This window comes from Thalassophryne amazonica, chromosome 5 (genome assembly GCF_902500255.1).
Source record: "Thalassophryne amazonica chromosome 5, fThaAma1.1, whole genome shotgun sequence".
NCBI classification, from domain to species: Eukaryota; Metazoa; Chordata; class Actinopteri; order Batrachoidiformes; family Batrachoididae; genus Thalassophryne; species Thalassophryne amazonica.
The window spans coordinates 84,388,648-84,413,917 of record NC_047107.1 but is presented as its reverse complement, the minus strand read 5'-3'; the positions used below and the strand labels follow the sequence as shown (position 1 = coordinate 84,413,917).

Here is a 25,270-nt window from a genome sequence, read left to right as displayed (position 1 = left end):
ATCCTCACCTATGGTCATGAGATTTGGCTCATGACTGAAAGAACGAGATCGCGAGTACAAGCGGCCGAGATGAGTTTCCTCTGCAGGGTGGCTGGGCGCTCCCTTAGAGATAGGGTGAGGAGCTCGGTCACTCGGGAGGAGCTTGGAGTCGAGCCGCTGCTCCTCCACATCGAAAGGAGTCAGTTGAGGTGGCTCGGGCATCTTTTTCGGATGCCCCCTGGACGCCTCGCTGGAGAGGTGTTCAGGGCACGTCCCACTGGGAGGAGGCCCCGGGGAAGACCCAGGACACGCTGGAGGGATTACATCTCTCGGCTGGCTTGGGAACGCCTTGGGGTTCCCCCGGAGGAGCTGGGGGAGGTGTGTGTGGATCGGGAGGTCTGGGCGGCTTTGCTTGAGCTGCTGCCCCCGCGACCCGACTCCGGATAAAGCAGAAGAAAATGGATGGATGGATGGATGGAGTGCTTTGATGTGTGATAAATGTTGTTTGTCTTTCGGTTGCCCCAGTTATCCAGGGTCATCACAGTAGATCCAGTACAGACCTGCGTTGGGATATGGCACAATTTTGACTCTGGATGCCCTTCCTGACACAGCTCCAGTTCAAGTACTAATCACAACTTACTATGTTTCATTTCTGAGATCTGACAGAATTAGATGTACACAAAATAGAATATCAGAGGTAAGCATAGAATTTTTTTCCCAGCCATTCAAACTATTTTAAGGATACTTATTTAGTTACTAAGAATGCTTCCCCAGCATTGGATGATAAATGCATTGGATGATAAATGTCAGCACCCGGAGCCTCATGACACTGCATTGGTACCTGTTGATTATAATATTTGTGTGTGGATTGGCTGTGTGACTACCTGGTGACCAGAACAGCCAGGTCATGATGAGCTGGGTGAGTGTCACTTTGGGGATTCAGGTTTTTCTGCCAGGCACAGAAACTGGCCAAAGTGGTGTCTGCATGATGAACAATTTTCAACTCTTTCTGTAAGAACACACAGAATCACATCACCAATATGATTATTCAGTAAAACAGTTTACCCAACAGGAATTCCACAACCAGCAGATGCAAACATCAGGCACATCTTTGTCGGTTCCCTGACAGGATGACTTCTTACGTGAGTTACTTTGAAGCAGATAAGGATAAATAGTAAGTCCCTTCGGCTGCTCCTTTGTTTGCACTCGGGGTCGCCACAGCAAATCCAAGGTGGATCTGCATGTTGAATTGGCACAAGTTTTACACCGGATGCCCTTCCTGACGCAACTCCACATTACATGGAGAAATGTGGCAGGGGTGGGATTTGAACCCGGAACCTTCTGAACTGAAACCAAGCGCATTAACCACTTGGCCAGTATCCATTCATCCATCCATTAGGGCAGCAACTAATGATTATTTTCATCACAGATGGTATCAATAACACTGGTCAACATGATTTTTTCTCTCATGGAGTTTTTCAACAGATTTTTGGTAATGTGAGGTATCCGTGAGAGGAATCCGAATCTGGTGTTAGTTTTTGCCAGTCACAAAACGTTTTTGAGATATGAAAACATATTTCTCGTATCAAGCATTGAAGCAAACACTGTTGTCTCGCACACCTCTTCGGCACCTTAATCATGTTCACATTTCACAAACTTGGTTTAAAAAGTATGCTTTTGAAGTTGCTTTTGTGCGTGATTAGTGGTGTCAAACATGTGAGTGAATGAGTAACTTTAGCGTAATCAAAAACAGAATTAATGACAAGAAACTATCCAGATGGAGTTCAAGGCACACTGAGAACTTGTATGATTATTTTGTCAAAGATCAGTGTTGACACCACGATCACGAAGGGGTTGACAGTGTGATTGGCCCCAACACTGCATAAACAAGTTTGTGCGTACTGTATTTGCTGGAGTATAAGTCACACCTGAGTATAAGTCACATTTATCACTTTATGCAAGAAGAAACAAAATGGATTAAGTTATAAAGCTCAACTCTCTACACACACACCAAAAAAGTCATTATTCCTTAACAGAATATAGCAGTGCAAATATTCCAAATAAATAATCCATGTCTACTACGTTTAATCTACGTGGAATTTAATAAATGCAAACCAAATTTCAGACATCGTATATATAGTACTCTGGAACAAAGAGGACAGACAGTGTTGTAAAGGACAATAAGCAGAATGTTAACCCTCTGGGGTCCAAGGGCATTTTTGGACAGTTCACTCGTCTGGCCTAAATGTTTTATTATTGCTGTTAACAGCTCACCCTGCATCCCACAATCAAGTGTTATGTGTCTTTTTTCAGGACAACCTGTACTTTCAGAATTTATATGGTATAGTGGTGTTTTAGAAGTGTAATAAAGGTTTACAATCAGAAATAAGAAAGGAAAAAAAATAAAGCGGAAATAATTTTCACACACATTTATTCAAAACACAGAGCAAACTATAATAAACAACTATTTTTACACTTTATAAAGGTAATTTGGAGTCTTGCACAAAAACTGTACAATATAAATGTTCTAACAATAAACACAAATGCACATTTTGAACAATATATACAAAATGGTCTATGTGTTTCGTATGAGAAGACTGATGTACAAGTTGATATGTAGACTGCAGGGGTCCCAGAATAATCTTATTATGCAGTTGACCAATCCCAGGTACAGTTCTGTCAGATACCAATCCTATATGTGGAAATACTGTTATTTGTGCCTTTTATAGAATGTGTATGCACATCTTTTATTGCTCCTATATCTTAGATGCCTTTTATTGAATTTGCACAAGCATTTTTTAGGTATATATATATATATATATATATATATATATATATATATATATATATATATATATATATATATATATATATATATATATATATATATTTTAATATTAGGTGATATAATGCCTTTTTATACTATATGTTTGTTTTATCTTTTGTATGTGATGGTATGTCTATTTGGACGTTGGAGTCTGCAATAAAGTTTGATGATGTTTGTCTTCATCTCAAAGCAATTTCTGTCTGCTATTACACAAAGCTCGCATCACAAATTTATATTTCTATAAAGTTGACTGCATGTTTGTTCTTTCCTGCTCCGAAAGCACTTTTCACACTTCCTGGCTTATTTACACTCTGAGGAGCGGCCCCTTCCCCTTGCTTCATTGATATGGTAAATGGTGCTTTATGTGGAGGGAGAGAGCTGGCCACAGACTGATCCAGTAACATTCACAGCCAAGCTAGTGGAGTAATCCTGATACTCAGACACTCTTTGTTTGAGCACGTGATATTGTATGAGAGGCCCTCGGTCTGCTCACTTTCAGTGATCGCTGTGCGTAATGGCGCAGGGCACATTGGAGAGAGCAGCCAGGGAGCTATTCAAATGGCATTTACAGGCAAACTAGTAAGACATCTGTGAAAAAAACAATCTTTGGTTTAGCACGTGAGGTAAATCTGCCCTACGATTGGATTTTGGAAAACCATGTGACGGTGAACCAATTCCGATTGGGGACACACTTTCCGCACGTCATCACACAGCTTCTATGGGGAGTACCAAGATGGCGGATGCTGGCTCGAAAGTCCGCGGAGTTAACTTTTCAGCAAAAAAAAAAGTAAGTTTCTATCTCTTATCATTAAAACGTTATTTAGAATTTAGTAAAGCTTGGTCCCAGTCGTCGTATACGACGGCGTCGGCCCCAGAAGGTTAAAGAGCAAACAGGAAGCAATTGCAGCTCACAGTGATTCCAACTGAAAATAATGGAGAAGCCACCTGAGCTTCTTCTGGCATTTTTACATAAAACAAACACAATAACAACACCTATAATCCCAGAGAATATATTCATGAGAGTTTTAGGCATAATATACAAAGGGTTTAATGCTGTTTTCTGTGTGGAGCCTGATCAGAGCGTCTCAATGCATTTCTCCTGTAGTGAACTTTTATGGTACCCATAATGCACTGCGGATACACTAAAACCTTTAAAATTAGTGCAATACTTTAAAACTAAAACATATAGCTGATATTTTCACTTTATAAAACTTCAGATGTGACGTTAATTTAAATAACTTGTCCGAAATTTGTTTGGTTAAAATTTTAACCATAAGTTAAAACTGTATGCCTCTGTATGACTTGGGACTTGGGTTATTGCCAGCTAGTTAGCAGGGTGTCAAGAGAAATTATTTTTTTCTGCTCTCGCGTTTGTTTCACTTCTGTGACCAGTTCTCCTCTGATTCCTGAGAGTACAGTGGTTTCTCCTGAAACCAGCTCTCTTCTGTTTGAGGAGGATAGAACTACACATCTACTACAAAACATTTAACAGCTAAGCTCTACAATCTTTGATAACAAACTTAAAAAATGTTTATTAACTGTTAAAACTTTATTGACTAAGCCTGCAATAATATATTAGCGGTCTAAAAATTATCGGACCAAAATATATCGGAAGATAATTGGTCCGCTGATGGTTTTCAAAGTTATTTGAAAAGCTAATCCGATAATGAAAACATTAGCTTCGATAATTAATGGTTAGCGGAACTGTGCCCACCACTGCTAGTAAAAATTTTATACTCCAGAAAATACGGCATGTATATGTGTGCATGTGTGTGTTCTCATGGTCGTTAACGTTGATTTGTTTCTGTTTATTCCCCCACTTTTTGTGTTGGCCGTGTTCACACCTGATCAGCTTGAAATGGCTGAAACATTGGGTGAAACATTACCTCTTCTCCATGTAGTAGAATGAGGCGAACCAAGATGATGTGGATGGCGTTTCCAATACTGGCATCATGAAAGATCCCAGCAACCTGTTGACAGAGAGATCATTCATGAAAAAATGTATTTACCAAATGTGTGGAAGGAACTTGTATTGGTTATTCTTGAAGGGTAAATTGCTTATTTGATATTAAAAGTACTGACTACTTGTGTCCAACAGCGGTCCCGCCCAAACATCAGGGCCCCCTCACTTGGAAAAATCGTAAAACAGATTGTTTCTACTCACCATGTTCATTATTGTGAAAATGTAGGACTCCACATTGTCGCTGCCGTGGTATTCGATAAGTTTGGAGTCAGCCACCACCATGGTCTCCACCCAGCGCTCCCTGCTGACCGAACGCTGGGAGCGGGAAGGAGCCTTCCCCCTCTGATGCTCCCTCTCCCATTCCTCCCTCTCTCTCTCCACCATGGCCCAGTCTTTGGGAGTATCTACAGCAGATAGCAGGAGGCCTCAGGTTAAGTACCTGGGACAGACACAGCACAGAAAAATATTCCTGCAAAAATCACACACACCTTGAACTCCACAGGGGCCGGGCGAGTCTTTGGCCTCAGGGCTGCGTTTAGTTCTTTGACTTCCGGGAGTGAGTCTAGGGTAAACGATATGTGGCTCTGGAGTCTCTGCAAGATTACCAGGCGCTTTCTGGATTGGCTCGATAAAGTAATGTCCCTCGGGCAAGGCAAAGAATCCTCTCTGTTGAGAATACATAGATAAAAGTTCTCACAGTAAACATGTTTGACCGTTTCTTCGGTGAGCAGAGTTCCCACCAGTACACACAGCTCAATCTTAATTTAATCAAAGAAGGAATTCTGTAAATAAAATAAATAAAAATAACAATATCACTCTTACTTATAATCATACAACTTTGAAAACAGGTAATTAATTCCAAAGTCTCTATTTTGTAATGTTATTCCTACAAAATTACTAAAACTGAAAAGTTATATTGGAGTGGAGGGACCTCAAACTGGAGGCCCAAGGGCCAGATGTGCTACACAAATTAACTGCAGCCTGTGACTTTGCACAAGTGTTTAGTGCACTTGTCTCCCAAAGAGACCAGGTTCAAGACCACTCTGCCCCATTCTCCATATACAACAGGAGTAGCATAAGGATGGGCATCTGGTGTAAAAACTGTGCACAATGGGGGGGTGCCAGGCACTCGAAGCGGTAGGGCCCGCAATGCAGACTCCCGGACTAGGCTTGGGTGTAAAAGAAATCATGGTCTTTAATTCGGGCTCAAAGACTAAATAATTAACAGAAAGCAAAACCCGATAAGTAAGCATAACTGGTGACAATTATGATAACAACAAAATAAACAAGTGATAACCTAATGAAAACTACATGGGAATAAATAGAGATAAATACTAAAACTAAAATAAACAGAAACTGACTAAGAAAACAAGGTGGTAAAACAAACCATAAGAAAAGCAGTGACAAACAATAACAGAAAACAAAAGCTGACATTAAAGCACAACAAATGTTACAAATGAGAGGAACTAGATAACCAAGTGATAAATTAATGAACAATAAATGAAAACACAACTGACTGAAGAAAACTAGAACAGACCTGAATGAAAGGCCAAAGTAAAAAGTAACAAAGAAAAGTGACAACATAACAGAGAATAAACCAGGATGAAAATAAACAAGTAAAAACTCAAAGCTGGGGCAGAAAGAGAACAACAGAAAGGGGGAAAATGGGCTCAGTGCCCTGATCATGCCAAAGTCATGACAAACTGTGCAAAACCAACATCCAGATGAATAGCAGATCTGTTCTGGTATCCCAGAGGAAAAATGGGAGTGGCCAAAAGGAATACATACAAATACTGCTTATGTCATGGATGCGGAACATGACAAAGACAACAGTCACCCTACGCATTGTATCTTCAATCACAGCAACAAAACCTTACAACTCCTTCAAAGTTCTCATGGAAGTTTTGGTGGCTTCCCTCACTAGGCTTCTTCTTGTATGGTCACTCATTGTGGTTATGTACACAGGCAAATGACAATATATGTGTCACTGTCCAAATATTTTATGATCTGACTATGGGGCCATAAAACAAGACAAGACAATTTAAGACAATCGCAAATGTCTGAATTTTGCAAATCACCTTTGTACGTCTATACAGAGATGATTATAACACCCTCTTCTTGTCTTAGAGGGCGGTGCTTGAGTAATGGTTGTTGCAATTACAGGTAAGAAGTCAAAAAAGTCATTCATTCATTCATTTTCTATACCTGATTACTTCAAACCCGTAATTGAGTAAGGGGGTATAGAAAATGGATAGATGGATGAATGCTTACTTCAACTAAGGCGTGCAGGGGGGCTGGAGCCCATCCCAGCAGCCACTGGGTGAGAGGCACAGCATGGATGGACCGCCAGGCCATTTCAGGGTGCCAAAAAGTCACTCCTTAGTTAATTTCCCTGAACTAAGTGCATCCCTCCTTTTCTCCTGGCCTGCAGCACATTCTCTGTCTGCAGCAGCGGTGGCAGAGCGTTTCTTAAGTATTCTCTGCATGTTGTTACTGGTGCAGGTTTCTGGTGATCAAATGTCTGCTGCTGAACACACGTACAAATTGCTGCATCCATAAATACATAGACATTAAAAAAACACAAGAAGGCTGTCACAATACAAGCATTCTGTCACATTTCTATGACTTAAACATACATATGATGGCTCCAATTTTCTTTATTTTTGAGATTTTATACATGTGCACATGTCGACTTTTTTGTGCACGTGTCAAACTTTGGACAAACAAGCCCAGACTGCTCTGTTATCCCCTCCCTCCAACACTAAACCAACATGTAAAAGACAGAATAAGAGAAGGGTACATCATTCTTTCAACAACTTGATGAAAAGAGTCACAATCCTCAGAAGTACAGCTGAAGAACTTTTAGATGCAAAAAGTATGCGACCTACTAATAGAATATATAACATACAGATGTACAGTGGTGAGCAAAAACCACATGAATTCTCAGGATATTTGCAGCCAATTCTTACAATCATCTTGTGTATTTCAGGAGCCAAGAACAGATGTGGAAAAAGTAGGCCATGCTCGGAGATCGTTGTCATTCATGCAGTTTCTGGGTCATTCTGACATCCTAAACATGTCTACTTTTTGGCAGAAAAAAATGCTCCAACCACAGGTTTGTCCATAAACAGTGTTCAAGAAGTACAAATGGGGAGCAGCGGTCCCTTTGGAAAGAGGGAACATACTAAAGTATTGATAATATTGTCAAACAAAGTCAAGATGAAGAACATTAATACAGCCAAGAGTTCCGACACAGTCATACCCCAACTGGTGTAAAACCCCATGCACTTACCGGTAATGTGGAGGTGGCAGCCACTGTCATGCCACTCAAGAAATTAGCTGTAAGGAATGGCTGGTGCACTGGGACTACACTGATCATTACGCACATGCATGACCCTGTTCTGGATACTGAGATCCTCACAGGTAATAACAAAGTGAAAAGAGTTCTTATCACAAGAATAAAACCCATGTACGATACTGCACCTCGGGGCCAAGTACGTTATTGGAAGAAGAAGAATATGGCTGGATCCGTCATATCCTAACTTGCCATTTAAAAATTGGTCCCCTGTTGTTATTTATACAAAAATTTAATGTTGGGAGTTTCTGACAATAATAAGTAATTCTGAATAAGTATTCTATAAAGCTATATGGCCGATAACAGAATCTGATATCTGAGCAGGGCCCCACAACCCCAGAGCAGGGCTCGGGGTCCCACGGCCCGTTGGGGGGTGGGCGGTGGCGGTGGGGCACGGGGGATGCGCTGGGGGTCGACAGCTGGTGGGGGGTTGGGGGGCTGTGGTCTCCGTGGGATGGTACCCTGATCTCGCTTGGGTGGTCTCCTGGTCTTGGGCTTTGGTGTTTGGTGTGGGGTCCAGGGTGGGGGGGAGTTTGGAGGGGTCCTGCTGGCTGTGCTGGGGGGCTTGGGTGTCGTGGGGGCCTCATGCTTCCTGGTCCTGGGGGTTGGGCCTCGCCTCTTGACTGGGGGCAGGGCCCCGCCCTTGTATGGCTCGGTTGTCCCTTCCCGTGTTTTGGATTCAGTTGAGGTGGCTTCTTTGCCCCCCGTCCTTGCCGCCGATCGCTCCCGCCTTCAGGAGTGGTGTGGTTCTGGGGTCCCCCCATTGTTGGGCTCTGCTGGTGCCCTGTGTGCTTCCCTTGGGTATGGGGCTGCTCCCCGTGCCTCTGTGGGGGGGGGCTGTGTTGGGTGTGCGCTCTGGCGCCGCCGGGCCGCTCCCTGCTGGTTCGTTGTCTGCCCCTGTGGCTCTGGGGGCTGCCCTTCCTGGCCCCTGTGCCCTTCCGCTACCCTTTTGTCCTGGTTTCTTCCGGGGCCCCGCGTCCTGGGCCCGTTGCCATCGTCGCTCGCGGCCAGCCGTATGGCTTCAACGTGCCGTAGTGGTCCATATCATATGGTAAGGTTCTGTACTTTAGTCTTGGCCCAACACACCAGCCACAGTAGTGATCAGATATTTAGCTGTGATCTGGGTCTCTGTGTTTGGATGGCTGCGTGTTTGTGGCCATCACCACAATTCGGTTTTAGATGCTCTCAAGGGGATTAACACTCTGGTGTCCTAGATTAGGGTATGGATGCTCACTAATTAGACAACAGACTGTTGCTGTCACTGTTTGTTCATATGTTGTTGTTTGTCCTGGTAGGGTGTATGGTTGAGGCCCTGTTTGTCCTGGTAGGGTGTATGGTTGAGGCGCAGTCTCCTCGGTGTCTCACTTCACAGTTATTGCCTTCACCACTTGTCATTCGTCCGTGTCTGTCTTCGTGTTGTTTTGGTGGTCAGCCCTTCCTGATAGAAGTTGTCGGTTGGCTTTGAGTTGGATGTTGAAGGCTGATCGGGAAGGGTGGATGGGGGTCTCACACACACACACACACACACACACACACACACACACACACACACACACACACACACACACACACACACACACTGCGTTCAAAAAAGAAAAAGAATCTGATATCTGATAAAGTCAATTGCAACACTTGGGGATTAGGGATGTGGAAATTAATTGATACGAATTGGTATCTAGATACAAACATGCATGATGCGAGTGTATCGATTCGTTCAGTGTGCATCGATTCAACTGACGGATGAAATCGCGATGGACTGTTCGCTGCGTGCTAGCATCAATTTTTTTTCTGATGCACACTGAATGCACCATGGATGGAAGCCTGAAAGCACATCTGTACCGCAACAAATCTATTTTAAAATGGAGGCCCGTGACAAAGGCGCGAGCAGTTGTAGGAGAATTTTGATGCACCTAAAACAGTTACATCAGGTGTTTGGAATTATTTTAGCTTTTTAAAAAGATGGGAAACTTGACAAGACGCAGGTCGTTTGGAAAGAATGCAGTGGCTGCCTCTGCGCCCCCTAACTTGGCAAAACTGGTAAAAAAGTATCTCAAAAGACTTTTGCCAAGGCACTTTAAGTCACTCATTGAGAGTGATGTCTTACTGTACTGTTTAAGGACTGACAGTGTGATGAAACGGGTTTCACATATGAGGAAACTGATTCCTGTTCCTTAATGTTGAATCTGGTCAATTTGCTGCTTATAAGGAGTAAAACAAATTCTCTGGCTCTAGTAGAATAAAAAAAAGAATAAGAATATCATAGTACCATACTGAATTACAGCTTCTTATTTTCTATTTAAATTTTTGGTGTAATTTCTTTGCATAATGTTGAATTGCATTGAATCACACCAAATCGCATCATTGTGATTGTGCATTGTGAGGAAATGAATCGCCATCAAATACATATCAAAGTGAATTGGTATTAGCAATGTTACAGATTGCAGTCGGTAACAGTATCAGTATCATCATGCATCGCTATATGTATCGTATTGCTGGTAGTGTATCGAGATGCATATCAAATTGTTGTCAGTGATGAGATTCACATGCCTAGTGTGTATGCCCAATGTCCGTGCTCTGTCACAGAGTACAGGGTTCAAATTAGATATAGGACATTTTAGGCTGTTTAAATATTGTGTGTAGGCTTTTTGGATGTGTTCTTGTTGGATTAGCAGGACACCCTGCTCCAGTACTCCCAACCCAAATCCTCTTCCCACAGCCATGGCAGTATGTAGTATTTTTTGGAGCTAGAGCATTTACTGATGTATTTCTAACGATTGATGCCACTTCAAAGCAAGGTTTCATCAAAGATGTTTTAATTACACAAAATATTGTCTATCCACAAGTATTGTAATTTACAAAACCTAATTTTAACATTGCTGAAGCAAAATGTATAGCTGATACATGAGCAAGATTGAGGATCCTGATCCCTGAACTTTAATCCTGATCCAAGATCTTTAATCCTAATCAATTACCTTCGATACTGATCACTGATGTTTGATCTTCATCATTCATCTTTGATCCTGAGTTTCCCAATTGCTGATTGCAACTGATTCCTGATTGGTTTAATCCGGCATTTGAGATCAAAGAGTTCATGAATATAGCTCAAACACAAGATCAGGATCAAAGGAATCCAGATCAAAGATCAAAGCCTACCAATCAAAGGCAAAATCTGCCCCTTGATTTGGATCCACACTAAAATTGTATCAGCTCTTCCTTGATACAAGGCCTACCGCTGCACCAAAGTTCATTTATATCTGTTCTTGTCCTTTTAAGATCTCCTGATGGCAAACAATTAAACAGAGAACATAATATACTTGACAAATGTAATAAAAGAGCATCACCTAGTAGCTATTTAGATTCTATAATGATCAATGCAATGCAAATTATGTGGGACTGCCCAGACATGGCCTGGACCGTACTTTCCTAGTGCCTTTAATGTTCCAAATTAATTTTCTTCAGCAAGACAGGGTTTTGACTCAGAGCATGGCACCAGGCCAGCAAGGGTCCCACAGCAGCAGTGGAATCATCCACAAAGCATGCAAGCTGATATTTTCTGGAGGGTGGCGAATACTTCCCAGAGGAAACTCAAATTTCACTGTTGCTCCAAAGCCCATCTACTGTATGACAACTTTAACGTTTTTTCCAGATTATCAGTTTGGCTCTGCATTGGATCACCTCCCAGCAAGAGAAAAACACACATTTCTGACATATATGAGATCTATGATAGAGGTTATTCTTGGACAGTTTCTGTTATCATCTTTCTTAAGCGACTTATATATTTTTCTGTGTGTGTTATCTTTCCAAAAATGTGCTCCAGCAGTGAACAAAGCAGGTGTTGGAAAGCAGATCAACCAGAGAGGAATTTTGCAGAGAGGCCTGTCCAAATAGTTCGAGGACTTCTCTGCATGATCTGCGTTGCAAACGCAGTCCTGCTGTGCAACACCACCTGCATGGACTATCTACAGTGTGGTTTAGGTGACACTAGTAATCCTGAAATTACCACGTACAGATCTGGGTGATGTCTGTGCAAAACAAACAAAGATATTCTGCATGAGAGGAGCGTGTACCAAGAGCTTTGTTTTAGCAAAAGCAGAGGATTATTCTGTCACACATTTCCCTCGAAATCCTGACTGATCTGTCAGCCAGAACAGCTCTACACTGGAGTTCACGCTGCACGTTTAGCCACCACTGCTCCCTGGGCCACCTCCTGCCCTTCTCCTCCTCCTCCTTTCCATTAATCCCCCCACTCTAACGTAGAGGAAACGTGTTTGGGTGTGAGGTACCAGAGCCAGAGGAGGTTACCATAACACAGGTCTGTGTGCTAAATACGGCAGCCATGTGGAACTGCTTTACTTCTGTTTCCTGCTTCTGTGGATTTTGTAGTAAAGGCCAACTAGATGTAGAATAAATTCTGTGCTGTGACACAGAGCCTGTGGTCTTAGCAGTGATTAACAGGACAGAATGAGAGGTGCACGCCGATGTTGCTCTTAACTGCAATACTCCTAGGCTTTAAAATGGAGTGAGTGAATGAATAAATGAGTGTATTCTCTCCAGCTTGTTAACATGATAAAATCAAAATCAATAATAGTTTATCCTCATTATATGCTTTTTTTAATTTGGTAAGTTACAAGTAGGGATGCATCGATCCCGATACCAGTAACGGGTATCAGCTCGATCCCGTATTCATTTACTTGTACTTGTATTCATAAAATTTATCCGATACTATGACACCCGATACACCTTTACAGCAACGTGATGTTATCATCTCACTGGGGGATTTCACACACACGCTACGTAATTTCTGGATTATAAGATGCTCCTTTTTCATATGTTTTGCACACTGTGGCTTAAACAATGATGCGGCTAAATGTATGGATTTTTACAGGCTCGCATGTAATTTACTTAGAAGTCGAAATACGTCCATCAGTGCTGTCCATTGATTGGCTGAAAGCCAGAGTCTTCATGCGGCGTAAATTCACACACAGAGTAAATAAAAAGTCTTATCTGTTCGTGGAATTCATCATCACACAATCCTGAAGAAAAATAATCCATATACAGCCTCCTGAGTTTGGAAAATAATATCTGAAAATACTTTAATTCGTTGACGTGTCTAAAAAAAGTTGCTCTGTGACTTCAGAGTGCAGGAGCTCCCGAATCCAGGTCGACTACCCGAGCACAGGTCGAATGCGGATACAACACAGCATGTACCAAGAAAAATAAAAACAGAATAAAATAAAAAAGACAAAGAATGAAAAGAACACAGCACAAAATCCCACAATGCCAGCAAAATGTCCAATGCTGTATGTGCCACCCGAGGTCTGGGTGGAAGCCACTGAGGGGGGGAGCATGGCAGGGCAAGGGTCCTCTGACTATTGCTTCACTGTAGTGCATATGTGATTGGATTATTACAGACATCTGCTCACCGACCTGCACACCCGCAGCCGTTATTACCGGTAACATCCACCAGTCACAGTGCAATGCAGTGAACCCATGTACAGGGGACCCTGTATGTCACACAGCAGTCCATATACTGGATAAAATATGAGAGGTAAGGCAGGTCTTGACATTAACGCATCAGCGCCCCCCTCCCCCATGTTGCACACGCACCCTCTCTCTCTTTCTTACCCACCAGAAAATCAGCGGTTTGACTCCGGCGCACATGCAGGAATGCGGTCAGCTGTTTATGAGAACACACACGCAGCTGAGCACACGTGTACAAGCCACATGCACGTTCAGTGCTTCGATCAGCTGCTAGCCCGACCAAACTGAAAAGCGCAGGAGGGGTACAGAAGGCCAGGACATCGCCGGAGGCCTGTAAAAAGCCCGGACACCTTTGATTTCATGTAGCTGCGGCCATGGTGCCAAATGCGTCTATGTATTATGTTACTGATCCATACGTAATGATTTCTGACACATAAGTATCAAAAGGGTGAATAAATAAAAGTATAAAGATGATTGAATGTTTGCCCACCTGCGCCCCTGCTACATCTTTCAGTCTAGCCCAGCTGCAGGCTGGCTGGCACAGAGCGGGTCCACCTGGAGCTGTTCCAAAGCTTTATTTATTCCACTCATACTGTGATGGCTTGGTAATACAGTTGCAACACCAGTCCTTCATATATGTTTCTGTGATATGATGTTTATTACAGCTTTGACAGCCCGTTCAGCCGTGCATGGTGCAGTCCAGCTCTGAGACACACTGATTCGCTGCGCAGGTCACGGGACATAGCTGTTACAGATACATTGTCGTGCCCTCTCATGGGTTACATAATGTATGTAAATTATGACCATCATCATAGCTGTAATATCACATGCAGCTGTGCGGTGCCCTATCCCATGGCAAGTCAAAGGCTCTGCACGGTGTGCCACTTATGCCCATAATGTGCATGATATTACAGATCCATTGTCAGTCCACCTTATGTGTTAGGAGATGTATCTGTAATATCATGTTATCATGGCTGTTAGACCTTGTCCAGACGGCTGATTTTTATATTTTTATTTAATTTATATTGTGTTGTGGAGATTTGCTTTCACTGTAAGTTTAAAGACCATTTTAGAAATTTTAATAAAGCTAAGCCTGAATATTTTTTAAATAAATCTGATGTAGAAGCCCAAGAATGCTCAAACATTTTCATGCTACTGTAGATATGAAAGGTAGAAACACCAACTTTTTACATTATCACCCCTTTAATCCCAACAAATTTTTCCAAGGTTTTTGTTTTTTCTTAAATATAGATTTACGCATACTTTGTGGCATGAAAAATATTTCTACCTCATAGGGTGATGAAGCAGACATTATCTTTTTTGCTGTGGATAGTGGGAAAAGACAAATTCATTTAAGTGAAGAAAATACTATTATAATGGGCCTGAACCTGTGTTCACTTGTTTCGTTTTATGCCTCAGGGATTAAAAAAACCTACGCTTGAACAATTTCCCACAGGAAAAAAAAAAAATCCCTGACACTTACAGCAACCTACAGACAATTACTCTGAACAGGTGACTGTACAGTAAGTAACACAGGTAAAAGATATATTTGACTTTGTGCAGATATAGTTACATGTTAATAAATATGGCTCACAACTGTGATTTCGGTTTCTCAGTCTGCACAATTTTTTTTAATAGTGGAATGAAAAGGTGTGACTGTAGTATCAGCTTCAAAACAGACGATCCTGCTCAGCCTGCCTGGACTAAGCCTAAAGTCTTACATACTTTAACAGAACAACCTCCTTTGATTCTGTTCAGTCCACAAGTTACAACCAGCATTCAATTTTATAAAGGACAGATGAAGCTGTGCACAAAACAACTCTTGCCCACACACAACTGCAGCTCAAGACAAGTAATTTCTTAACATCATCACCAAGAAAGGCAGCAATTAAAAATCCAGCTGTGAGGCAGCAGTATGAAGCTCCTATCGGTGACAGAACATGATGGAAAAATTAGAGAAGAATATACTGCTGCTGCTACATCAATGTGTAGAGACAAATGATGCTGGATTATTAAACCACAAATGCAACAGCGCATTTGGTGGCCACCAGAACCATGTGATAAGCAGCAAGGTTTCAGTATCAACTTGATACTTGACTTTTTGTTTATGTTATTATTACTGTGCATGTCAAGGGCAGCCAGACTGCACTGTGTAACGGGCCTTTCACACTGCGCACATCGCGCGATCATTCTGCTGCATCTGCTCGTGTATTTTTGCAAGAGTATATGCGGTAACACTGTGCCTGGACGCACAGAGGGAGCGGAGATTTCTTCGTCACTATCTGGCTTTTCAAGCGTCCGCTGAACAACGCTGACCAAGATTAGGAGCAAAAAGCAGAAGAACAAGTGACAGACATCACCCTGCTGGGAGGAGCTTTTTACAGTGAAAGTGAAGTAAACTGAAGTAAACAGTAAACTGAAGTGGCTGACCTGGCCAGAGACCCACAGACTCAGTCAGAGAGACAGCAGCTGGTGTGATAGAGCAGACACACTCCAAAATTCTTCACTTTTGGATATATACACACACCCGGTTTGAGCAAAGGAGCTTCTGCAAATTTGTCTGAGGTGACTGAGTAATCTGTAAATAAAACATGACGTTAGTCTACCACTGAACACTGAAGTTTTACCGGCTAACATTAGCTTAGCCTTTAGCTACAGAATCAAAAGCTCATTCAAGCTGAGTGAACGTTTTATATTTGTAAATTGTTTGATATATTTTATTTTTACCAAATAAATCTACTAAATAGTTTTTTAATTGTTACTGCTGTGACAGCACAGCACTGTTTCGTGTTTCTTTGCAGTTTAAGAAATATATTTCTTCACTTGTCCCACAGATGCATTTCAGAACTTCCAGTAATGGAGAAGAACACCAAACCTTAAGTCCAGAAGGGGGAAGAGAACATCTCTACTCTTCAAAATGTGAGGAAAGTGTCTCCAAATCTCCATCAAGAGGTCGAAGCTGCAGAGGAGATCTTCATCTGCTTTAATGTCCTGAGGGTTCAGCTCACCTGTCCTCTCTGAAAACTCACAATTGCTGCTACCCTTCTTAATAAAACAAAGGCTCTTTACAGAGCAGCTACTTTTATTATTTAAAAAAACCTGGTTCCTTTTATATTTTAACATTAAATGAATGTCCATGAAGTCAAAGTTCAGTCAAAAAGATACCTGCACAGGTAGAAGCCCTGCCCCTACTGTACACAATTTCAAAGCATTCACAGTCACAGGAATAGTCACATTAATATTTTACTAATTACTCTGTACTGATTACAACATTAAAAGCAATCACATTATTGTGCCGTCTTGGTGTTTGCTCTGCTCTGCTCCCCCTCTCTTTCTGTTTTTACAAGCGTAGCATCATGGAGCTGATTAACGCACCTTTCCACAATCATTGCACCTGCTTATAAGCCCTTCCACCTTCACCAGTGACTCAGCAATCGCGACATGGTACCTGGCCTCTCTATCTTTATAGCGTTCATGTTGTTTTTGTTGTTTTCTGTAAACCCTAGAGATGGTTATGGGTAAAACTCCCAGTAGATCAACAGTTTCTGAGATACTCTGACCAGCCTGTCTGGCACCAATAACCATGACACCTTCAAAGTCACTTGAGCCTCGTTCCCACCGAGCGGTCTAGATCGGTACGGCACGCTATTTTGTGCGTTTCCATATAGAGACTCAGGAATGGGTACCAAAATAATTGGCCGTACCATTTTTTGGCACCCTTTGGCTGGTGTCCCAAAATAATGGACCAGTTACAAAGGGAGGTGCTAAGCCACTGCTGTGCATTGATTGGCTCAGCAGCAAAAGTGAACGCTGCAGTCCTGCAGTTCAGACTGTTTCAAATATTAAAGGATGTAGCTTACCATTCACACACTGTGTATACATGAAGTCTTAATCTTATCTGTTACATAGTTTTAGTCAGATTCATCAAAACAGCCTGACAAAAACTTATCCACATAAAGCATCCTTACTTTGGAAAATGACATCTGGGAAATTCTTTAATTCCTTGTCATGGCTGAAGAACCGCAGAGTTTTTAAAGAACTCCTGTGTTTGTCTGCTCCAGGTGAATTTCTCAACCTGAACCAGAGAATGCTGGCGCTTTGTTCCACAACAAGAAAATGAACTTATTTTACCACAGGCACCAGTCGACTCTTGCGCATGTGATGAAAAAAGAATCCCATGATCAACCAAGACAAAAATATAATAAAAATAAATTAAATTTCAAAAAAATTTAATTACACTGTGTGGGCTATGTGTGGAGGGGGCGAGGCTGTGCAACAGTGTACACGTTTGATGATGTGTATGTCGATGTCGACATGTACATGCTCTGCCTACCAGACAAAAGGTACTGCTGTTGGTGAAAACGTAAGCCAAGCCAGAGCTAACCGTTCCGACCCGGACTGCTCAGTGGAAACGAGGCATTATACCCTATTCCTTCCCCATTATGATGCTCAGTTTGAACCTCAGCAAGTCATCTTCTTCACATCTACATACTTAAATGTACTGCGTTGCTGCCATGTGATTATCTGATTAGCTATTTGTGTTAACAAGCAATTGAACAGGTGTACCTAATAAAGTGGCCAGTGAGTGTACATTTCTCTTGTTTCCAATAAATCCACATAGAGGTGAACCTTGTTAACTCGTGTAAGTTGGGGTCCACAAAATCAGACTGTGAGTTGTCTGAAACTGCAAGTTAATGAGGTTGACCAAAAAAAAAAAAAAAAACAAAAAACTTAAAATCAGCTTACCGTGCCATATTACAATAGTTTTGACCATTTGAAGTGTGACTCCTTCCTGGATGGTGATGATTTCTTCATCTGGAGTGGGTTCAGAATCTTTTTCTTCCTCCTCTGGCTGCTGCACGTCAGCGATGAGGGCTTCGTCAGTACGGACGATTCAAAGTTTTTGGATGTGACTTTCCTCTTTAGATCCTTCCCGCCAGTTCAGATTGGGCCGGAATTTTTACATGTGTGGCGGGCACATGTTTAAACGGTCAAATCAAAATTTACTTTTATACAATAGACTAAATTTTCAGGGTCCACAAATCGATCGTAAGTAAAGCCAAAACGCGACTTACGCAAACATGAGTTAAGGCCCCTTCACACATCGTGCAAATTTGGTTGAATTACAGCGAAACAGCACAAAACAGTTTGAATTAGTGCACCATGAAACAATGCGCCGACGGGCAGGCGTGCACGATCCCGGTGCGATGGTTCGTGCACGCGACAGTGTCTTTCGAGCAGGAACACAGTGCAAGCTGCTGCAGCTGCTCGCACTGTGGGATGAGCTGCACCACATCGTGCTGCTGATGTGGAGGAAGATATACATAAAAACCAGCTGTATAATTAGTGAATATCACTGGGTTGATATAAATACGAGGTCTGTCCATAAAGTATCGTACTTTTTATTTTTTTTCAAAACTATATGGATTTCATTCATATGTTTTTACGTCAGACATGCTTGAACCCTCGTGCGCATGCGTGAGTTTTTCCACGCCTGTCGGTGACATCATTCGCCTGTGAGCACGCCTTGTGGAAAGAGTGGTCCCGCCCCCTCGTCGGATTTTCATTGTCTGGAAATGGCGGAATGAAAAGGACTTTTTTTCCATCAGAATTTTTTCAGAAGCTGTTAGAGACTGGCACCTGGAAACCATTCGAAAAATTTATCTGGCTTTCAGTGAAAATTTTCCGGGCTTCACAGAGAATAAGGACTTTAACTACAGGGTTAAGGACCCCTTTAAGGACGGTCGGTGCGCCGCGCTGCGACAATGCGGCACAAACCACTGGATCATTTCTAAGCTGATGGCTCTGTGGATATGAGACCGTCGTGTGCTCTTTCTCTGGTTATCACAAGACCTGGACATCAGCCATTTTCCGGCAGATTTCACTTTTAACAAGAGATTTTGTCATGGAAAGCCGCGCGGAGGCTTCGCGCGTTACGACCGATTCGCTGATGAAGCGAGACAAAGGAACACCTCCGTTTCGGAGTGTTAGAGGACAAGTTGGGACATGTCTGGCTCTCCACAAGTTCTTTTATACTCACTCGACTGGTAAGCACTGAAAGCCGAGATAGACATGTCCCAACTTGTCGTCTAACACTCCGAAACGGAGGTGTTCCTTTGTCTCTCTTCATCAGCGAATCGGTCGTGACGCACGGAGGCTTTCCATGACAAAATCTCTTGTTAAAAGTGAAATCTGCCGGAAAATGGCTGATGTCCAGGTCTTGTGATAACCAGAGAAAGAGCACACGATGGTCTCGTATCCACAGAGCCATCAGCTTAGAAATGATCCAGTGGTTTGTGCCGCATCGTCGCAGCTCGCAGCGCGGCGCACCGACCGTCCTTAAAGGGGTCCTTAACCCTGTAGTTAAAGTCCTTATTCTCTGTGAAGCCCGTAAAATTTTCACTGAAAGCCAGATAAATTTTTCGAATGGTTTCCAGGTGCCAGTCTCTAACAGCTTCTGAAAATGACGTCACCGACAGGCGTGGAAAAACTCACGCATGCGCACGAGGGTTCAAGCATGTCTGACGTAAAAACATATGAATGAAATCCATATAGTTTTTGAAAAAATAAAAAGGTATGATACTTTATGGACAGACCTCGTAATACATAAAAGGGGATGCAATACACAATCCTGCGTTTAAATAACCCTGGTTAAATAAAATTAAAAAAATGCCACTCACAGGATTTGAACCCACACACTCTGATTACCAGACAGAAACTTTACCACTGCGCCACAATCACTGTCTCATAACATAAGCGTGAAATGGTTAAATCATCAAGCAGATAAATGTATTTTCTAAAAAAGAAAAAAAAGCGCTGTGATAACTAGCCAAACAGCATTTGGTATGGTGTATTTCTGCTGATATGTGACTGAAAGTGGCATATTTGTTGTACTGTTCGCCTGTTATATGGTCCTGTGGCACCCCGCTCACCGTCCTGTCAGACAGACGTGACATTCAGATCGCCTGCTGCATGTCCACATGAACTGGCAGTCTGGTCCAGCTGGAACAGCCTGTCAATGTGCGCGATCTCCAGTCCGTTGCAGAAGTGATATATGTTTTTATGTATTTCAATGTGAGGACATCAAAATACATAAAAACACACGTGTTCTGCAGCTCTGATATCCAGGACCAGAGTTGTCAACAGCTGCCACGCCCCCGTCTGTTCAGCGCACAGAACAAGGTGTCACTCTATGAACAGATGAGAAGCGTCTCGCCTGGGGGGCATGAACCACACGCATGCATGTGTTGGGGGGGGAGCGCGACACAAGCACACATATGTTGTGGGGGGAGCCAACACTCTGGCATGTCACATGTGCACTCGGAAACTCCACAGTCGTGGAGGCACTCAAACAAATTTCATATCCAGCTCGACAGTGATCGTCTGCTGACTGTTTTCGTGATGATAGTACGAATGGCCACATATTCTCTAAATGCCAAACGAGCGGCATTAGATGTTCATGTGTGTCAGCTGGAATTTGGCCGACACCTGCCGCGAGAGGGTTCAATGGGCTCTCACAGGGCACACTCTGTTTTCCAGCCACTGGTGTGCGCAAAGAACTGTAGCAACAGATGTACAAGACGTTCAAGGCAGCTATGAATTTGCACGTTTTGCATACGATTCCTGCTTCATGTGCACTTCGTGCACTTTGACCAAATTCACACTATGTGTGAAGGGGCCCTTAATGAGGATTACCTGTATTACACTAAGGCTATAGCACTACCATGTGGTACTTAGAAAGAAGTTCATATGAGAGACTGTGTTCAAAGTCATTGTGACACTGTTCATTGCATCTCTAGGAGGTTTTGATTTCAGTGGCATTTATTATTATTATTATTATTATTATTAATATTATCATTTTTATTATACCTGTTAGCGGGATTACTCAAGAGATTGTCATCAGATCACTACAAAACCTGATGAAACAATGAATCTCATTAAGAAAACCCCATTCACCTTTCTGACTGTTTGGTGGATCCAGAGGTGGATTTGGGCTAATTTGATGGTGCTGCTGTTAAAGGCATGTTTTCCTCTTTGCTCTGACTCAGTTGTAGCAAATGTTTTAAAGCATTTGGCAGAAGGAGGACATGCACTCCCAGACAAACATGACGGACAGGCAGGAGGCAAGACCCTGCAGGAGAGGCATTCCTGCTGTGACAGCTTAACACACCGAAACCCGACACGTCCGTTCATTTCAGGGAGTTCATTTTCTCGCGATGGCTTTGTTTCACAGTATTACTATTTATTATTTCAAAAATTAAAATGCATGTCCAAAGCAGCCAATCCCTGATCGTAAGTAAAAGCCTTAAAACATCTTAAAAACTCCACAATGAATGAACGACAGAACGAGTGATTATCCTGTCTCATTTCGGAAATAAAACCTTTCACATAATGAGCTCTTCATTCGTCTTTTTGTTGACCAGCTGCATTCAATTCTTTGTAGCTGAGCTACTGATTGCAAACATGGCAGCGTGAGCTGAAGAGCAAAACTTTCCCGACTCGCCATCTGTCAAACAGCATTGGTCCAGTCAATAAAAATGTGCCAAAATCCATTACTGTTAGTGCAGAACAAAGCACCACAGTGCATTCAAGGGTTACAAAGACTTTCTACTGTGATCATGTGACTGATGGTGAAAGTGAAAAGAAAAACACCTGAGCGATGACAAAGACTGAGAACTGCAGTGAAATTGTTTTGCAAATCATACTGGAACACCTTCTCAAGGCGAACTAACAGGATTGTGTCAGGTGGAATAAACAAACTCTGTGACCAAGCTAACTAAGGCTAACATGCTAGGTAACCTGGACTCAGGTGAAAAACAAAAACTACCACTGACATATTTTTCAAATTTATTTCAATTTATTTTCATTTATATAGCGCCAAATCACAACAAAGTTGCCTCAAGGCGCTTCACACAAGTAAGGTCGAACCTTACCAACCCCAAGAGCAAGCACAGAAGCCACAGTGCCTCAGTAACCATGGCGCTATCTAACAGCTAACCCTAACCAAGCTATCAGTACCTCCCAATTAGTGCTAACGGTGCTAACACACAAATTAAAAGAAAAAAATACAATTTTACTTAACTGAAATACTCAAGAAAATACTTCTTAATTTAACCACACAGCAAGCCATATTATTGTAAGTATTTGCTCAGAAAGGACACACACACACACACACACACGTAATCGTGCAGCTTACGGCCACCCGTTAGGAGTGTGCTAACTTGGTCAGGATGTACACATTGGTGTATGACCTAAAAAGTCAACCACTGGCTAAACCGATGAGTTATATAAAAATTCACTTGACTCCTCCCATATCTCTGTCATAAATGAGCAAACAAGCAGTTCTGTTTTTGAGAATAAAACATTTTTTGTCCCAGCTTTTAAACATGTTTATTTCTGCAGTAAAGTTGGATATTTTAACATGGGTTTCTGTCTTGCTTTTAAAGTCAACATCAAGAGGACATTAGAAGAACTGCAGCTTGTGGCACTTCTGCATTGGCTTCATTTTGCAGAACCGGAGGTTAATGTTTGATTAGAAGAAAAAAAAAGTTTTTTTCTCTATCCCCAATTCATTCCAAAATGTTAAATAAGGCCCCATAAAAAACATCACTTTATCATCCCCATCTGCATGCCGAAATCAGCCTGCATCAATTATTTATTTATTTATTTTGGCGAATTTCATTGACGGCAGTACAGCTGGTGCAAGAACAGGCATGTCTGCTAGGTGGCGAGTATGCTTTAGCAGAATCCGGCCAAAGTTTACCGAGCTGGGCCCGTAATTTGCCGCTTGACAATGGAGGTAGCTTGGACGCTAAGTACAGTGGTTGCAAGGTGAGTTTGTTTTCCTCAGGGAGTTGTAGCTCTGTGCTGACACATTCTATTCCGTGTGCCTTCTGGCAAACTGCAGCTGAAAATTCATCTTCTTCTGAAGAAAATCCTTCTCTCTTGTATCAGAGAAAACTAAAAAAAAAAAAAAAAAAAATACACCCTCCATCAATTTTTTTCTGATGTCAAGGATGATAAACAATGTTTTTTTATGGGTCCTAAATGAATCAATAATCATCATTAGCAGATGATACATGAGAGGACATGTAAATGACTGACTCACTGGCCATATGTGGCCCATGGAGCTTCAGTTTGAGACCCTCTAACAGGCCTGCTGTGACACACACACACACACACACACACACACACACACACACACACACACACACACACACACACACACACACACACACACACACACACACACACACACACACACACTCCTTACCAGCCCATTACAGGTGCTGATGGCAGCGGTTCCTCTCACATCAGAAGCTGACACGGTTCCGAGGAGGTGGCAGGAGCTTCTGCCACTGGAACCATGCGCAGTCCTGTTGGCAGTGCTGGTCCTCCTCTCCAGGATGTAGTCATCTGACAGCAGGAGGTTATTTGCAGTCAGATTGAACATTAAAGTGTGATTCTTGTAGTTGACTCTGTAGTAAACCTCTCCCTCCACACTGGGGGGTTGGAGGTCACGCCTGACTCTCCCACCCCCAAAGTGATGAGACACAGAGTGGGAGATGAAGCGTCCATCACAGCTGATCCTCACCGGATGGACAACAGACAGATCCGACTCTGGCAACTGACCTGCAGAAGAGAACAGAGCATTTAACTTTCGTGAACGGATGCATTCAATCAGAGGATCCATCTATGCACGTTTTAAAATAACCAATAAAACGCACAGCAGCTCACTGACCTTGTTCTGCAAACAGGGAGAGAAATCTTCCAGAGTCGGAGAGCACTTTGTGGCCGGCTGCCACAATGAAAACCAAGTGTAGCAGAAAAAGAAACGGGCTGCCCTGAGAACATCGCATATTTCATGTGATCAAACTCAAAGCTCGGAGAAGAGTCGTGGACATCGGAGTTCCGGTGGCGGTGAGAGCGACCACTTGTGTCATGACATGAAGCAGCTCCCAAATCTGCACCGAGGACACACACACACACACACACACACACACACACACACACACACACACACACACACACACACACACACACACACACACACACACACACACACACACACACACACTGCCACGGACCGGGGGTTTGAACACGGAGAAGAAGAAGGAGGAGGAGGAGGAGGAGGAGGGAGGGGGAGGGGTGTTCTTGTTATGCAGTAGCTGATTTTCTTTGCAGGACTGAGGAGGAGCAAAGCAGGAGAACTGCAGCGATTCAGGGGCGTAGCAGCTGTTAAAATGGGGGTGGTGGGGGTAAGGGGGCGGGGTGTTTAGTGGCTTCAGAATATGTAGTGAATATGTAGTACAGACGGTTGCCCAGTTCCGGATCACCTTTTTAAAAGTCCTGCTATATGAAGCCATAATGCAACTGAATATCCTTTATTGTGTATTGTTGTATTTGGCATTTGGATGTTATTTCGCTGAAAAAGTCTTGATGGTGTAGCCCTTCTACTTAAAGTGTGAAGCCACATTATGTGTGGTGCAACTATTTGCCGGAAATGGGTCATTTTGCCGGTTCTGGATTACGACACTCTGTGTCACTTTGGGTTCATTCCTGGCATCTGGCTGGAGCCCTTCTAATGCAGAATGATACACACTGTGCCTGAGAATGTGTTTTGAACACAAAATGATAGAAATAATACTTATTAAATGAGAATTTA

General features: G+C 42.6%; 1 protein-coding gene across 1 annotated transcript in view; it reads right to left on the bottom strand.

Annotated features, from left to right (window-relative positions):
- adamts12 (ADAM metallopeptidase with thrombospondin type 1 motif, 12) overlaps window positions 1-24,606 on the bottom strand; it is an 89,228-nt gene extending 64,622 nt beyond the window's left edge. The window contains exons 1-6 of the mRNA XM_034170749.1: window positions 24,347-24,606; window positions 23,879-24,237; window positions 5,258-5,435; window positions 4,971-5,173; window positions 4,693-4,776; window positions 864-988 (exon numbers count right to left, since the gene is read on the bottom strand). Coding sequence (XP_034026640.1) covers window positions 864-988; window positions 4,693-4,776; window positions 4,971-5,173; window positions 5,258-5,435; window positions 23,879-24,237; window positions 24,347-24,464 — 1,067 coding nt within the window. The 5' untranslated portion in view covers window positions 24,465-24,606. The remainder of the gene's footprint in view (window positions 1-863; window positions 989-4,692; window positions 4,777-4,970; window positions 5,174-5,257; window positions 5,436-23,878; window positions 24,238-24,346) is intronic.
- Between the last annotated feature and the right edge of the window lie 664 nt (window positions 24,607-25,270).